The sequence below is a fragment of the Suncus etruscus genome, chromosome 16 (assembly GCF_024139225.1).
Source record: "Suncus etruscus isolate mSunEtr1 chromosome 16, mSunEtr1.pri.cur, whole genome shotgun sequence".
NCBI lineage: Eukaryota > Metazoa > Chordata > Mammalia > Eulipotyphla > Soricidae > Suncus > Suncus etruscus.
The window spans coordinates 41,370,127-41,388,813 of NC_064863.1; the positions used below are offsets into that span (position 1 = coordinate 41,370,127).

At 35.9% G+C, this 18,687-nt stretch overlaps 1 protein-coding gene across 1 annotated transcript in view; it reads right to left on the reverse strand.

Annotated features, from left to right (window-relative positions):
- Positions 1 to 1,563: 1,563 nt before the first annotated feature.
- CNGA1 (cyclic nucleotide gated channel subunit alpha 1) overlaps positions 1,564 to 18,687 on the reverse strand; it is a 28,069-nt gene continuing 10,945 nt past the window's right edge. Inside the window, exons 7-9 of the mRNA XM_049790158.1 lie at positions 17,986 to 18,093; positions 5,900 to 6,006; positions 1,564 to 2,978 (exon numbers count right to left, since the gene is read on the reverse strand). Of these exons, the coding sequence (XP_049646115.1) occupies positions 1,564 to 2,978; positions 5,900 to 6,006; positions 17,986 to 18,093 (1,630 nt within the window). The remainder of the gene's footprint in view (positions 2,979 to 5,899; positions 6,007 to 17,985; positions 18,094 to 18,687) is intronic.

The window sequence follows — 18,687 nt, forward strand, 5'->3', positions numbered from 1 at the left end:
TCCCATACGATCCAGCTATACCACTCCTAGGAATATACCTTAGGAACACAAAAATACAATACAAAAACCCCTGTCTTACACCTATATTCATTGCAGCACTGTTTACCATAGCAAGACTCTGGAAACAACCAAGATGCCCTTCAACAGACGAATGGCTAAAGAAACTGTGGTACACATACACAATGGAATATTATGCAGCTGTCAGGAGAGATGAAGTCATGAAATTTTCCTATACACGGATGTACAGGGAATCTATTATGCTGAGTAAAATAAGTCAGAGAGAGAGAGAAAAACACAGAATGGTCTCACTCATCTATGGGTTTTAAGAAAAATGAAAGACATTCTTGCAATAATAATTTTCAGGCACAAAAGAGAAAAGAGCTGGAAGTTCCAGCTCACCTCAGGAAGCTCACCACAAAGAGTGATGAGTTTAGTTAGAGAAATAACTACATTATGAACTGTCCTAATAATGAGAATGTATGAGGGAACTGGAAAGCCTGTCTAGAGTACAGGTGGGGGTCTGGTGGGGAGGAGGGAGATTTGGGACATTGGTGATGGGAACGTTGCACTGGTGATGGGTGGCATTCTTTACATGACTAAAACCCAAACACAATCATGTATGTAATCAAGGTGTTTAAATAAAATTAAAAAAATATCCAACAATATTATTCTCATTAGTCCTTTTGCTTACTGCTGGACAGTCCGATAAGAAACATTATAATCAGTGCTGTCAGATTTTAATAATTATAAAAAATTAATCTTATATGAAGATATTTTCATATATTTTGATATGTAATTTTGAGCTATAAGTATATGTGTGTAGTTGTATAGTATAATCTGGTTTGCCATGCTTTTATTAGTAATAATTTCCTCTAGTCCATCTTTCCTAAGTCCTAGAATACAATGATACAGTGATTTGTGTCCTTAAAATGGCCCTAAAACTTTACCAGAGTCAAAACATTCCAGGAAGTATCAAATAAATTATATTTACTTTAATCTTAAATTTTATTTTATTTTACTGTGTTCTAATTCTTTTGAAGTAGTGTCCTGGGCTAGGAATGTGGCTCAGTGATAGAGAGCTTGCCTTGAATGTGTAAAGCCTTGCTTCTGATCCTCAGAACCATAAACAAACCCCCAAAAATCCTTATATATAATAAATGGCATATTATACACAAAATATATATAATAGAATTCTGAATAAATTGTACATGACAATTCCTAGGTACCCTTTAATGACATAAGTTGACAAAAAGTGAGCAATATTTTTTTCATTTTTATAAGTATTATAACATAAAAGGAGAATTTGTGAAAAAATCAAAAATAGAGAAATTGGCAAGTTAATTAGGCTACATTTCTGTTCATATCCACTGTGGAAAATTTCATGGTATGAAGAATATTATCGCATCTCCAAGTGAATGTGTGGTCCTGGTGGCCTGCACTGAAAAACACCTTTTCTAAAAAAAAATTCCCCAACTGGAATTCTTTATTGCTCTTCCAAATTACAGTTGCTTAATTGCATCACTGAAAAAGATAATAATTTATGTCCAATCAATAGCCAGCATTTCAATCTTGTGTAGTGTCTATGGGTCCGCTGTCAACCTCAGCTCCTTCAATAGCTGAAAATTCTGAGTCAATAATTGGTTTCAGAAATTTCTCAACTTTGGTTAGTCTTTGCTTTAGTTTCTGCTGCATTGATTCATATTCTGCCAAGATCCGAGCAAATCTTGTTTGCATAAGGTCTACTGACCCTTCCATTCGGGCCACTTTCTCTTCAATATCCTTAGGATCACTTCCAGAATTTGCAATATTTATATCTAGTAGACCATCTTTCATTAAAATTTGTTTACCTTTCTCTTCTAACATAGCTTTGGCATCTGGATACTCAGTTAGTGCTTCCATGAGGTCATCTTTTGAAAGACAGAACAGATCTGAGTAACCAATACTTTTAATGTTGGCTGTTCTTCGATTGCCTGCTTTGCTGCCTTTAATATTAAGGATACTTATCTCACCAAAGTAGCTGCCATCACTCAATACCACAAACTGAGTAATTCCATCGTCTGCCACCACAGCAAGTTTGCCTTCTTTGATTATGTACATTTCTCTTCCAATGTCTCCTTTCTTACAAATGTAATCTCCTGGACTATACACTTGGGGTTGTAATTTCAAGACCAATTCCACCAACAGACCAGCTTCACAGTCAGCAAAAATACGCACTTTTTTTAATGTATCTAAGTGAACATTAATGGCAATCTCTGCTCTGAGTTTATCAGGTAAATACTTCAAGACTTCTTTCTCATCAACTGTTTTTTTGTTGGTCCACAAATAGTCAAACCACTTAATAACTCTCTTTTCCATGTCTTTGCTTACATTTCGAAAATGCATGTATTGCTTGATTGCATCAATTTTTGCTTGGAATTCTGCTCTTGCTGCATTCATGTTGGAAATCATGGAACCTATGTTACCAACAATTGTAGCAAAAATTAAGACTCCAATTAAGAAATCAACCACCACAAAGATATATTCAGAATCCTTTACTGGAGGTGGTGTTTCACCAATAGTGGTCAAAGTTAGTGTAGACCAGTAAAGACTATATACATATTTTCTAGCCAAACGGCCAAATTCTGGATCATTAATATCAGGATAGACCCAGGTATCATTGCCAAATCCAATAGCTTTTGAAATAGAGTAGTACACACATGCATTCCAGTGAATAATGATAACAATATACATGACAAGGTTAGAAATCCTGAAAATGTTTGGGTAGTTTGTCCTTGTTTCTGTTCTCTGGAAGAACTCAAACATACGAGATATCCTTAATAATCGATTTAATCTAATTTCTGGGTAGTTCCATCCCAGCTTAAAATACAACAGATCAGTTGGTATCATTGAAAGAGCATCAAGTTTAAATTGCACATTTGATTTATATTTCTCTATGAGCTTAAGCTCTTCTCTCACCAGTAATCCTTGCTCTAGATAACCTAAAAGAGAAAAAAGGACAATTCAATATTTTTTGCTTTTTAATGCTATTTATTTCTCTAAAGTAACTTTCAATGAATTTCAATGAGTTCAGCACAAGAATTCATTCCCAATAAACATGATTTTAGAAGTTTAATAAGATAAAACTGCCCTTCACCAAATGGTTATGAGAAATATTCTTTTTTTTGAAGTGTTTTAATTCATTTATTTTATATATAGTCAGTCTTACTTTAACTTCACATATATGTGAGTTATTACCCAAGAACACTTTTTTTTTGAGTTTTTCTTGATTAAATACTTTTTTTTATTTAAACAACTTTATTACATACATGATTGTGTTTGGGTTTCAGTCATGCACAATGGAATATTATGCAGCTGTCAGGAGAGATGAAGTAAGAAAAATGAAAGACATTCTTGCAATAATAACTTTCAGACACAAAAGAGAAATATTCTTTTGCAGAAGGAAAAAGAAAACACCTTCTGGCCAGCAGGTAGAGCTCTTGCCTTGCATATGGCCAAACTGATTCAATCCCCAGTTGAGTGAAGAGCCATGAAGGATCTCTGAGCTCTGCTGCTTGTGTCCCTACTTGAAACAAAAAACTAAAACAATCTCCTGGACAAGTTTCTTGAATACCCATTACACCGCATCTGTTCCCCCTCCCATACCCATGACTGAGTCCCAGCCTTATGATTAAAGTGTAGGTACCTGTCCTGATACACACACACACACACACACATATATACACACATATTTGGTACATGTCCTACTGTATATATATACATATATGTACATACATATATACATAGATATAGATATAGATATACCTATTTGGTTTTGGGGCCACACCTGGCAGCGCTCAGGAGTTATTTCTAGCTCTACACTCAGAAATCACTCCTGGCTCAGGAGACCATATGGGATGCTGGTGATCAAACCCAGATCCAGGACGGGTGATCGTCCTAGATCAGCCATGTGCAAGGCAAACGCCCTACCATTGTGCTACCACTTTTCCCCCTCCAAAGTTATATAAATGACACTTTAATTTCTTGGCCTCCAAGCTTCATTAGTTAAGTGAGGTCTTTTTTCTACCCCACTACCCATAAACTTGTGTTTATCTGGAATCTCTGTACTATCATGCACTATACTAGAAAAATAATTTCCTCTAGTACTGCCTGCCTGAACTGCCAATAGGACAGAATATTAGGAGTATTGCTTCTGTGCATTGTTATTTAGCATATAAAACTTTTTGTATTATTTTTGAGATTTTTTTATTCATCATTTGTTCCACAATCAAAATGATTAATAATGGAAAACCATACAATTTTTAAGAGAAAAAATATCTGCTACATTCACAGAACCACCAGTCTAAAATGAAATACTACACAAATGCTCTTTGTACCTGGCGGAAAATAAATGCTTTAGAGTTACTCAGATTTTCAATAAAGAGCTAAAATGAGGTAAGTATCCTTTGAAATAAATTACCCCAATGATTGGAGATTTTAAGTAATGTCCATTAACTTTTTACTGCCAGACAACAAAATCATTATGGTATTTGATTCCAAGTCCTTCACTGCATGCACCTTAGTCCCATACAGATTCAGAAAGGTTTCTATACCCAAAGTTCAGTTGTTGTGAGAGAGTGTAGGGACCTAGAACTAGAGCAGCACTATGTCTTTCAACAATCATTTCAATGCTGAATGTACTAAGATAGGCCCAGAGAATATCATACACAAATTATATAATGTCTTCACATATTTCTCTTTTGTTAAGAGTTATGTTAAGAGTGTTTCAGGTAAAAAAAAATGGCAGTGCTGGAGCACATGCTTTGCATGAATGAGGCCTGTTTCTATGACCCAGTATCACATGGTCCCTGGAGCTCCTCTGAAAGAGACCACTGAGCAGTGAACCAGGAATAGCTCCTGAGTCATTGCTAGATGTGGCCCAAATGACTGGTACATGGAAAATAAAGAATCGAGAAAAGAAAATTTAGAGGGTTTATGTGAAAAAGCAAAGCAGAATTGTGGGGTGGGCTCACTTTTTCCTGTGCTAGGAAGCCATGTAGAGGGTGAGCAGCTATAGAGAGCCCTCACGCCCATCTCTAACAATCAGTGTTACGATGTTCTGGCACAGCATTGAGTTGGGCAGACCTTGTTTTGGGTGTGTGGGGACTCTTGTCATATGACATGACTTTTCCCAGCAGAGTCTACACAGTAGGAACAAGTGAATCTGTTTATGATGATAAATATCATAGGTGGTGCTTCTCTGGCAACCTTAATTTCTATGGATATAGGCATCTGAAGTTTTTGCTCCCTCTAATTTCTGCATGAAACCATTAAATCCATAGTATATGAAATCTGGTAGCTTGCTGTCCATAACCACTGCTCTATTTGGTGATTCTTAAAGCTTTATTCTATCCTTACTGGCTATATTTGTATATAACCTGCCTCTAGTAGGGGACTTCAATACCCTGCTTCCTAATTAATAATGACCCACCAAACACCATAACATTGATTTAAGGGCACATATAATATTATATTTATTTGACAACTCTTTTTAATACAATGACAATTTTCTCTACACACCTTTAAGCTAAGTCACCACTAGGTATAAAGTTTCCTTTGTCCCACACAGTCAATAGAATATATACATTCACTCTAGTCCTCTGACCTGGCATAAACTCAACACACAGGATACTATAAGAAAATCACCAATTCATTTTAAAAGGTTGTCTAGAAACATCTTTCTGAATCAGTTGGGATAAATAAGCTAGTGAGTGGATATATAGTACTCATGCTTTCAATGTTTCGTTTCCCTCTAAACAGATATTTGATTGTTTACATTTTAAAAAACCCTCACATTAATAAATGAAAAAGAACAGGAATCAAAGTATGAATATACAAAATATCCCAAAGTGAACACAGTTACCTGTTCTTGTTCGTACAAACATATCAAGAAGATAGACTATATCAGCACCATAATCAAAAAAGAGCCAGTATTTCAGGTAATCAGACTGAAGTTCATCGAAACAAGATCTATAAAAGAAAAACTGTATAAATAAAATAAAATAGGGTACTGCTAAAGTACAGTCAATAATCTTGTGTAAATTTTTAACCACATTGAAAAGTATGACCTCTTAAAACCAGAAGCCATCTTAGCATCCATTTAGTCAGTCATGGTTTCCTTGGATATTTCCATGTGTTTGAATCAGGATCACTTCCACTTCTGAATCTCAGCATTATTTCCATTATATTTGTTGCTTTTGTGAGGGTATCAAATAAGAAAAAATAATCTGGGCTATATAAGTAACTTGGCCGGAGAGATAGCACAGCGGTAGGGCAGTTGCTTTGCATGCGGCCAACTCAGGACGGACCTGATTTGAATCCCAGCATCCCATATAGGTCCCCTGAGCCAAAAGCGATTTCTGACCTCAGAGCCAGGAGTAACCCCTGAGCACAGCCAGGTGTAGCCCAAATAAATAATAAGTAAGTAAGTAAGTAAATAAATAAAACCTGGTCACATATCTGATTCCACCAAAAAAATTAAATAATTATTTATAATGTAAGCTATATTCACTTTGGTCACAATAAAAATATTTAAAAAGGTATTTTTTAAAAATCAAAGAAAACAAACATTACTCTCATATAGCTAAGTTGTTGAGTATTAAGTGTTTGAAAATATTCTTTCATGTTTCTCAAGATGGTAACTATATGTCAAAAATAGGTTCATCAATTATAACAAATGGCCACTGGGAGTGTGAATTACCAACAGGAAAGAAAATTTGAATACACAGGAGATATTTGGAAAATATCTATGCCCTCCACTCAGTTATAAATTAAAGCAAAAAAAGGGGGAAGAGTGATAACCCAGTGGTAGGGCATTTGCCTTGCACATGGCTGACCCAGGATGGACCTGGGTTCAATCCCCAGCGTACCACATGGTTCCCCAAAGCCAGGAGCTATTTCTGAGTGCATAGGCAGAAATAACCCCTGAATGTCACCGGTGTGGCACAAAAAAAATAAATAAAGTATAGCGCAGCAGGTATGGTGCTTATCTTGACACAACTATCTTGAGTTTGATTTTCAACCTCCTATATAATCCACCAAAAGCACCACCAGGTGTTATTCATGAATTCAGAGCCAGGAACAAATCCTGAGCACTGACAGGTGTGGTCTCCCCCAAATTTAAGAAATTTAATTAAATTAAGTGAAGCTTAAAGATAGTCACTTTATTATGGTATATTTTAAGAAGGAATAAATGATCTCAAGATAAAGCTAAAATATAAATGTTGGGCGAAACATAATGAGAACTAGGTTTATACTAGCCATCTGATTCATAGGAGATTGTACTTGGTCCTGGGTACTAAGTACTAGGTCCTTGGTCCTAAGATGTCTACAATATAAAATATAGTTCAACTTATACCCTTGACCCTTTTCTACTCTTAGTGTTATGTTTTCCTTAAAAATCATGGAATGGAAATAAAAAAAATTATCAGACTTGAACACTGAACCCAAAATCAATAACAACAGAATTGATACCCAATCTACAACAAACTGTACAAGAGGAGATCAGTTACACTAGCATTCCGGGTGGCAAAGGAGGGAGATATGGGATGCATGCTAGGAACAGAGGGTGGAGGGAGGACAACACTGGTGGTAGGAATGCCCCTGATTCAATGTCACTATGTACCTTAAATATTACTGTAAAAAATTTGTAATTCACATTGGTCACAATAAAAATTGTTTTTACAAAAAGATACTTTTTTAAAAAAAATCAAAGAAAACAAAAATTACTCTCACATAGCTAAGTTGTTGAGTATTAAGTGTTTGAAAATATTCTTTCATATTTCTCAAACTTTGTGTTGGGTTACTGATCCTACCCTAATCAATAATTGTGCTCCACCCTAGGGTGTGACCTGGTGATAAACAAGAATCAGGTACCAACCTAAGTTGGGAGCCGAATATCAAGTAAGGAATAATCCAATATACTATCACCAGGTCACACCTAGGGTGTGTACAATAATTGATTAGAGTAGGATTAGTAAGATAATAATCTTATGGAAATGTATTTATATATAACACTTTGGTTTTTTTTTGTTTCTTATATTTGTTTTGATTTTTGGGCCACACCCGTTTGATGCTCAGGGGTTACTCCTGGCTAAGCACTCAAAAATTGCCCCTGGCTTGGGGGGACCATATGGGATGCTGGGGGATCGAACTGTGGTCCTTCCTTGGCTAACGCTTGCAAGGCAGACACCTTGCCTCTAGCGCAACCTCGCTGGCCCCTATATATAACACTTTGTTGTTGTTGTTGTTTTTAATATATTTTATTTAAACACCTTGATTACATACATGATTGTGTTCGGGTTTCAGTCATGTAAAGAACACCACCCATCACCAGTGCAACATTCCCGTCACCAATGTCCCAAATCTCCCTCCTCCCCACCCGACCCCCGCCTGTACTCTAGACAGGATTTCCAGTTCCCTCATACATTCTCATTATTAGGACAGTTCAAAATGTACAAAAGAGAAAAGAGCTGGAAGTTACAGCTCACCTCAGGAAGCTCACCGCAAAGAGTGATGAGTTTAGTTAGAGAAATAATTGTATGAGAAAATTTTCTCTAACTCATCACTCTTTGTGGTGAGCTTCCTGAGGTGAGCTGGAACTTCCAGCTCTTTTCTCTTTTGTGTCTGAAAATTATTATTGCAAGAATGTCTTTCATTTTTCTTAAAACCCATAGATGATGAGACCATTCTGCATTTTTCTCTCTCTCTGACTTATTTCACTCAGCATAATAGATTTCGTGTACATCCGTGTATAGGAAAATTTCATGACTTCATCTCTCTTGACAGCTGCATAATATTCCATTGTGTATATGTACCACAGTTTCTTTAGCCATTCATCTGTTGAAGGGCATCTTGGTTGTTTCCAGAGTCTTGCTTGTAAATAGTGCTGCAATGAATATAGGTGTAAGAAAGGGGTTTTTGTATTGTATTTTTGTGTTCCTAGGGTATATTCCTAGGAGTGGTATAGCTGGATCGTATGGGAGCTTGATTTCCAGTTTTTGGAGGAATCTCCATATTGCTTCCCATAAAGATTGAACTAGACGGCATTCCCACCTGCAGTAGATAAGAGTTCCTTTCTCTCCACATTCCCACCAAGACTGTTTATTCTCATTCTTTGTGATGTGTGCCATTCTCTGTGGTGTGAGGTGGTACCTCATAGTTGTTTTGATTTGCATCTTCCTGATGATTAGTGATGTGGAGCATTTTTTCATGTGTCTTTTGGCCATTTGTATTTCTTTTTTGTCAAAGTGTCTGTCCATTTCTTCTCCCCATTTTTTGATGGGATTAGATGTTTTTTTCTTGTAAATTTCTGTCAGTGCCTTGTTATATATAACACTTTGTACTGGAGATTCAAGTGTATTAAGAACCAAAGCCTTTATACCTGATCTTAGTAAAGCCTGCAGAAAATAATGCAACCTCAATTTACAATTTTGTGAGGAAATATGATTGAGGAAGAGCTGCAGGTCCAACTTGACGGGGGAGATCAAACCCCTTGTTGATGGTCTCCAAGTCAAAGAATGATTCCCAAAAAGATAAATTGAATCCCATTCTTCTGTCCCCCCTTTTGGGGGAGACTTTGATAATAATATCCGACGTGAATAATCAACGAATGCAAAAGATTAGGGGACCAAAGATTCAGCAAAGAAAGTCTTTTGTCAGTTGCAGCCAGCTCCAAAAAGCAAACTGAACAAGCCGTCAGTTCTGGCAAAAGAGCTCCCTATGCCTCCCCAACAAGCTATTTATTTGTTTCCTTAATCACCCCCACCTGGAAGATCCAGGTGGGATGACAGGCAAAAACATTATTACAACAATCACACAACAATTCCCCCTTTTTTGTAAGCAAACAATAATAGTATACAATACAATACAATAATAATATACAATACAATACAACACTACATAATTACAATTACAAAACTTTAATGAAATATTAAATACTATAAAATTAAAAACATTAATTTCAATTAATTAAAAACATTTAATTACACTAATCATAATTGAAATATACTTTAAAAGATTTTAATCATAAAAAATACAAATATATAAATTAAATTTTTTTTTTTTACTAAGTTCAAAGTTACTCTCAAAAAATAAGGAGTATAGAACTCCTAAAAGTCCAATCAAAGACATTTGATGAATCAGGAAAGACGAGTTGTAACTTGATATAGGACACAGCACTGGAACAGTTAATGATGTATTCCTCAGTTCGATATTAGGAGGCTTGCAATTGTGATGAGATTCCTACAAATAAAACGTTAAAAACTAGGAAGAAAAGATGAATTGTGAGAAATAATAAATTAAGGCATAAAGTGTCAGGAAAAGAAAACCATAAACAAAAATTACAAAACCGATAAACATACAAATACATACTATACAAAATTATGGGAATAACACTCATTTATAATTGCCAGAAATATCTATTAGACAGGAATCAAAATAAAGCCAAAAAAATTTGAATTGAATCAAAAAAAATCACTTTGAAAATACAATAATGAAAAAACTGTTTAAATGAATATTTCAAAATAACAAAAAATTATAGTAACGAAAAAAATTTTTTAAATCAAAGTCGATTAAATCTAGATGATCAAGAATTTCATGTGCAACATGACCATAAAATTCCATAATGCAAATATGAAACAATAAATATAGTATAATCAGTCATCAATAATGAGCACTGTGAACAGAGTCTACCCAAAATTATGGTTATATCAAAACTATAATTATACCTCCATCTCAAAATCTATGTTGAGAGCAATAAAACACTGATGTTACAATGAAAAGTCAAAAGTTGCCAAATGAATATATATCGATACACAATCATAAAGCAACATTAACATGATTAAGAATCTTTCTTTCATATAGGTCTTAAGTAACATCAATATATTGCAAAATCTTCTAATTAATAGTAACCTAAAACAATACTAAAATTAAGGCATAAATACATCATACAAACAACCACAATGGGGATTCATCATATTCATTCCTATTAAGGAATCATACCTAAAAAATGACCAGTAAAACATCAATGGTAATCGACAAATAAAGGAAATGATCATTAAGTCTTCATAGTAGATCTCTGAGAAATATAAAACAAGATATATGCTGCTGTAGATTTTACCGATGCAATAGGGATTTTCTTGATCTTCTTATCATCAAAATTGATCCAATACTGTTCTGTGGCAATTTTACAATATGAAGTACAATGTCCATAATGAACTTGACCAAAATGATTTGATACTGATGATAAATTATATTTTTTGATCTTATTATTATCTTCTTGAGTGAATTCTGCTAAATTGAGGTCTTCCAAAGGAAAATCCACATAAGTGTATAATTTTTTAATCTGTTTTCCATCAAAAGCAAAACGTTTCAAATGAATTATCAATATGGGAGGTATTTTCCATAAATATGTTTTCTTTGAAAAATCTCTTTGAGTGTTGCAGTTATAACAGTGAATTCTATTGTTATCTCTCAAATCTTCTTCTTTAAAAAATTCAACAAGGCATTCCTGTAAAGTACATTTATCTGCAGACTTGACAGCCAGGGACAACTGAACAAATGTTTCATAAACCTCAGACTTTTGGTAACATGTAAGACACTGTAGTATAGATTTAAACTGTCCTTGAAAGGTATCATAGATCATAGATTTGCAAGCTCTAAATTGTTCATATTTATCATTTTCTATAAAGTGTACAGTTTTATCTGTTATTGAATTTTTAAGCAAATCTTGATGTAATCCTTCTATAAGAAACATTAATAATTCGTGAGGATCCTGTTGGTTGTGTCCAGCAAATTGGTCATTGAGTAAACTTATTGTTGTTTTGAAGCTTTCAGGATTGAAATACTTATGGCATCCATTTCCCATGATTTTGATAAGATGACCAAATTCATCTGCTAATTTACCTTTATGTCCCTTTGGATTTTCTCTGTTAATATCTTTTTTATAATGATCTTGATAAAAATACTGAGTCAAGTCTGTAATATTATACAAGCATTGCAATATTGAATTCATGTAACATGAGTTACCCAAATTTTGTAATCCAGTGAAAACAGGTTTCTGTTTTTCTATATGTAGTCCAAACTGTAAGGATTTTTCACTTTTGTCAGATTCACTGAGAATATGAGGTATGAAAGTTAATCCCTCACTTACTTTCCCAGTCACCTCAGCAGCACCACAACTGTCAATATCTTGAGCAGTCTGTACTTGATGTGGGGAGGAGTCTATAGTCCCAGCAACCTGACCTTGATCATCAGTGCCAGTCCGATTTCTAACGAGACGCAAGGGGACCCAAAATTTCTTAGGAGGGTTGTCATTTGTAGAAACATAAGCATAACCCCTCCCTCTCAAGAGGAGATAACCAGCAATCCATTTTTTATCCTCTTTTATCCAAATTGGAATATTTGTTGTTTCTTGTCTCTGATTATCTTCTTTAAAATGTTTTTCCCCTGCTGTATAGCTCTCTCCCTGAGGTAAATTTAGATAATTTAGTGTAATGAGAGTCAAAGATAAGAGCTCCGTTGGCATTAAACCTCTTTTTCTATTCTTTTGCAATTGAGTTTTCAGAGTTCTATGGGCTCTTTCCACAATTGCCTGTCCTTGACAATTGTGGGGAATTCCTTTAAGATGTTTTATCTGCCATTCATTACAAAAAAATTCAAAAGTTTTACTTATATAAGAAGGTCCATTATCAGTCTTAATAGAATACAGAATACCCATAACAGAGAAACATTGTAAAAGAAAACTGCAAACTGCCTTAGATTTTTGGGAAGACATAGGAATTGCCCAAATAAATATGTATCCACTACCACATGAAGGTATGGTTTTTTGGGAAATAAGTCTGTTTGAGTTACATCCATTTGCCACAATTCGTTAGACTGCAAGCCTCTTGGATTTGCTCCTGCTATATGAGTCTTTCGTGCTAGCAGGGCACATATGTTACATCTTTTTATAATTTCTCTCGCTTGCTTCCATGGAATTTGATAATTTACATGTAAATGACGAGCATTTGTGTGTAATGCTGAATGTTCCTCTACAGGTGATTTAAATATAGGCATTGCCAACAAATCAGCAGTTTTATTTCCTTGAGCCATTGGCCCTGGAAGGCCTGAATGAGCTCTAATATGTGTGATGACGATAGGTTCAGTTCTTTTTTGAATAATGTGTTGTAACCTTTTTAATAAATTCTGTATAATAGGACTATGAGAATTGAGGGAGGCAGTGGCTATCACTGGGCATAAATTTACAACATATAAAGAATCAGAAACGACATTCATGGCTTCAGATACATTTTCTAATAGATAAATTAACATTGCTAATTCAACTTTCTGTGCAGACTTATATTTGGTTTCTATCGTTATATTCATATTTTCTCCGGTTATTCCGCCCCGTCCCCCGCTTGATCCATCTACATAAAAAACTTTTGCATTGGGAATAGGGGAATCCCTCACAATTGAAGAGATAACAAACTGAGTCTTTTTCAAAAAGTCCCAGGTCTTTCCTTTTGGATAATGAGAAGAAATCTCTCCTGTAAAATCCGAGAGAGACCTTTGTAGAGATTCATTAAGAGGCAATATTAACTCAATTTCCTTTTTTGGTATTGGCAATACTATTATATCTGGATCAAAACCTAACAAAAATATTGATCTGAGTCTTGCTTTGATAATCAATTCTGTGATTAGTTGCAGGTAAGATATCACAGACTGAGGCTGTTTGTTATGTAAATACACCCATTCCAAAGGACCAGCCTGTTGCATTAAAGCCGCAGTAGGTGTTTCTTTTGTAGGGAAAATTAATAAAAATACCTTCTCTCCAGGGATAAATCTTAAGAGAAATGATTTTTGCAGTCTGTTCAAGAAAATGTCCAATTCATTTTTAGCAGCTTGTGTTAAATTTCTGGGACTATCTAATGCAGGATTACCTTCCAAAGTTTTAAACAGATTAAACAGCTCTGCATTTGAGATTCCTAGCGCTGGGCGGAGCCAATTTACATCACCCAAAAGTTTCTGAAAGTCATTAAGCGTTTTAAGGTTCTCTTTTTTTATGGAAATTTTTTGTGGACGTATTGATTTTCTGTCCAAAATAAAGCCCAAGTATTGATATGGTGGCATGGTCTGTATTTTTTCTAAAGCTATTTTCAGTCCTGCCATTTGCAAACAATTGATCACATAAGCATATAATTTCTGTAAATCTGTTTCATTATTCATTGTAATTAAAATATCATCAGTGTAATGATAAATTATAGCTTGGGGAAATCTTTCACGAGCAGGGTTCAAAATTTTGTCCACAAAATATTGACACATAGTTGGTGAATTTAGCATGCCCTGAGGGAGAACAGTCCACTGAAAACGCCTGCAAGGGTGAGTATTATTAATAGAAGGAACTGAGAATGCAAAACGGTGTTTATCATCTGGGTGAATAGGAATATGATAGAAGCAGTCTTTTAGGTCAATTATAATTAGTGGCCATTCCTTAGGGATTACTACAGGTGATGGTAAACCTGTCTGTAATTTTCCCATAGGTACCATAGATAAATTCACAGCTCTCAGATCCATTAGCAATCTCCATTTACCAGATTTCTTTTTTATGGTAAATACAGGTGAATTCCATTGAGAAAACGAAGGCTCAATATGTCCTAATTTTAGCTGTTCTTCCACTAATTCTGTCAGCACCTTTAATTTATCAGTTTTAAGGGGCCACTGGCCTATCCAAATTGGTTCATCAGATTTCCATTTTATTTTTATTGGTGCTGGGGTTTTTCTGGCAGTGGCCCCTACCAAAAATTTTGGGTTTTTAATTCAGAAGAAGGTTCAGGCTCACCTTGAGCTAATGGAATATGAAATTCTGCCTTCCATTGTTTATGCAAATCACGGCCCCATAGGGATGGTGAGAATGGGCCCACATGAGGTCTGATTATAGCCTTTTGATTTTCTGGGCCATAAAATACCATGGTTGTTGTGCTTAACAAGCAAGAACTCAGGCCTCCTATTCCTTTTAACGAATATGGAATTTCTTGCAGAGACCAATTTTTTGGCCATTCTTTATCAGAAATTACAGTGACTTGAGCACCTGTGTCTATCATGCCATTAAAGACTTGCCCTTCTATATTAAGTTTAATCATTGGATTTTCATCTTTACATTTAGTAATCAGAGCCACTAATGGGTTTTTGGCAGCCCCTGGATCTGTGCTTCCAAAACCTCCAGTTCTTATTTTATCTGAAGTCCCACATTTAACATAAGGTATTATTACTATTTGGGCAATCGTCTCCCCTTTTTTGAAAGTCCAAGTAACTGGCACATTGATAACTACAATAATTTCTCCCTTTGAATCTGAATCAATAACACCTGTGGTTACTGATATACCTTTTACATTAAGGGAACTTCTGCCCAGAATCAAACCCATTGTATCTGGAGGTGGTGGTCCCACTATGCCTGTGTGTAACATATAAGGGCATTCTCCTGGGTAAATTGTAATGTCCACTGGGCAAGTTATATCAAGTCCAGCACTGCCCACAGTGGCATGTGTTAATTCATTAATTGAGATTAATCTTCTTGGGCTGGGCTGGGGAGAATTATGGTTTGATGACTTTGCCCCTGATTTGTAAGGGCCTGGGGATTGGCCCTGTAGGAGTTTCCCTGTTTTTTAATTGTAGATCCTGGAGGAACTGAATTTAACAAAAGACGGCAATTTCTTTTAATATGCCCTTGTTTTCCACAATGGTAACAGGCAAATTGTCTCCTAGGGTTTGTATTAAAACCTCTTCCTATGTTATTATTAGGGGGATTTCCAGATCTACAGTCTTTCGCCCAGTGGTAACCCTTATTACATTTTGGGCAAAGACCTGGTTTTCGGGCAACTTTTTGTCCCCTTTGGTAAAGAGGTATATTTCCTTTAGTAATTGCAAAGGTTTGCACCTGATCTGAATTTGCTAATGAATGGGGTATATCATAAACATTCCTACAGGCATATAAAAATTCATTTAAATCAGCTTTTTCCTGCAATGGAGCCAATACCAATTTGCAAGCTGAATTAGCATTATGATAAGCCAAACATTTTTCTAGAAATTTCCTCACCTCATCATTTTTAACTTGTATTTTTAAAGCATCTTTGAGTTTAGCCACAAATTCTACATAAGGCTCTTGGGGACCTTGGATGATTCTTAAAAAGGTTCCCTCACCAGTAATGTTAGTATCAATTCTTTCCCATGCAGATAATGCAATGTCTTTAATTATTTTTGAGATTTCCTTTGGTAAAGCTGCTTGTGTCTGTATATCTGAATATTGATTTTCTCCCATTAATAATTCATATGAGAGATTAACCCCTGCCACTCGTTTTTTGGTTCCATCTGGACTATATAGTTTGGATTTCACACCCTCTACATATAACATTTCCCATTCAGTTCGCTGTTTAGATGGCAGGCATATTTCAGCAAGTTTTTTAAAGTCATGCAGAGTCCAAATTGATTTTTGACACCACATGCTTAGTACCTCCTGACAATATGGAGAGGTAGCCCCAAATTCTTTACATGATTTCTTAAACCGTTCCACATCCTCCATTTCGAGAGGTTCATAACTTGAAACATATACTGTTTGAAATGGAGTTGAGGCCGGATTAGCAGAAGTACCTTGCACAGGACTCTGATTTCTGAGGTGTGGGATACTAGAATGTGGTTCATTGTCTGAGTTGGCACTAACATGTGAGTCCATATTGTGAACAGAATCAGGACTTTCTTGTGGACTTAGCACTGGAGGCTGATCATCAGTGTCAAGATCTTGATTTGGATTATGAGTATCTAAATTACGTGTCCGAGTTGATTTTTTACCGGCAATTTTTTTGCTGCCAGTGTCAGATTTATCAGCCTGTATCTTAGTCTGAATTTTCGTAGGAAAAATTTTTTTATTGTCCATACTAGTCATCACTTTACAATTTCCACATTGTCTATTTCCTAACCACCAGCTAATGCCTATGCATATGGTAGTCATATTAGCCAACACAGAAATTCCACAAACTATGACTAATGGAGACCACTCAAGCAATGCAAATATTGGAGTAGAAATTTTTGATTGAATTGTAAGCAGCAGCCATCCAACGACAATGATATTTACTAGTATCAAACCAAGTGGTTTATATCCAAGTAGAGTAATGCACTTGAGTAATGCCAAACCGATGTATTTAATAACAGATGGCATAGTGAGTGTGAGTATCCATAATAACCAGCCAAGGATCTCCAGAGGTAATTTCCAATGAAACATCTCACTTACAGTTCCAGAGGGTCCAGATTCACCTGTTCCGGGCGCCAAATGTGGGGGGAGGTCAAACCCCTTGTTGATGGTCTCCAAGTCAAAGAATGATTCCCAAAAAGATAAATTGAATCCCATTCTTCTGTCCCCCCTTTTGGGGGAGACTTTGATAATAATATCCGACGTGAATAATCAACGAATGCAAAAGATTAGGGGACCAAAGATTCAGCAAAGAAAGTCTTTTGTCAGTTGCAGCCAGCTCCAAAAAGCAAACTGAACAAGCCGTCAGTTCTGGCAAAAGAGCTCCCTATGCCTCCCCAACAAGCTATTTATTTGTTTCCTTAATCACCCCCACCTGGAAGATCCAGGTGGGATGACAGGCAAAAACATTATTACAACAATCACACAACACCAACTGTTTAGTGAGTTAACTTAGAAATGAAGACTCAGGCCAGAGTGGTAGCACTGTGGGTAGGGTGTTTGCCTTTCATGCAGCTGACCCGGTTTGATCCCTGCCATTCCATATGGTTCCTCAAGCCTGGCAGGAGTGATTTCTGAGTACAGAGCCAGGAGTAACTAACTCCTAAGTGTCGCTGCCATATGTGGTTCTTAGTTAAGGAAGAGAAGGAGGAGAAAAAGGAGGAGGAAGGGAAGTAGGGATGGAGAGGTGGGGGAGGAAGAGAAGATTACTCATAAAATTATACAACTACCTTGCAATAATCATTGTCCAGTTGTACATAACAGGTAAGGTGATACAGAAAAGCCAATTGTAATATGTGTTCCCTGACGGGTCAATAACCATGACTTCTTTCTTCACCCTAGCAACAAAAATAAATGAGGACATTTCTTCAAATATCACATATGACTATGGCCATCACCCACAATGAATAAGATAGGAGTAAGTTAAATAATGTGATTAGATTGACAGAGAATTCTTTTATTTTATTTTAATTTGGTTTTTGGACCACACCCAGTGACACTCAGGGGTTACTCCTGGCTATGCACTCAGAAATTGCTCCTGGTTGGGGACTATGTGGGACACCAGGGGATCAAACTGCAGTCCGTGCTAGGATAGCTCGTGCACAGCAGATGCCTACCGCTTGCATCACCGCTCTGACATAGAATTATAATTATAAGAAACTGATGATTTATGAGGGGTAACTATTTATACTTACACCACACTTTTGTGAAAATAAACCAGAATTCTTTAAAACCTTATTTTTTGTTTGCTTCATTTTTAAAAATATATAAACTTTATTGAAACTATTATGATTTACAAAGTTGTTCATAGTTGGGTTTCAGACATACAAAATTCAGGGCCAATCCAACCACCAATGTCAACCTGTTCCTAGAGTGCATTCCATGCCGCTTCCTGCCTCCCCTCCCAGGTTGCCAGTATAAATGTTTCTATC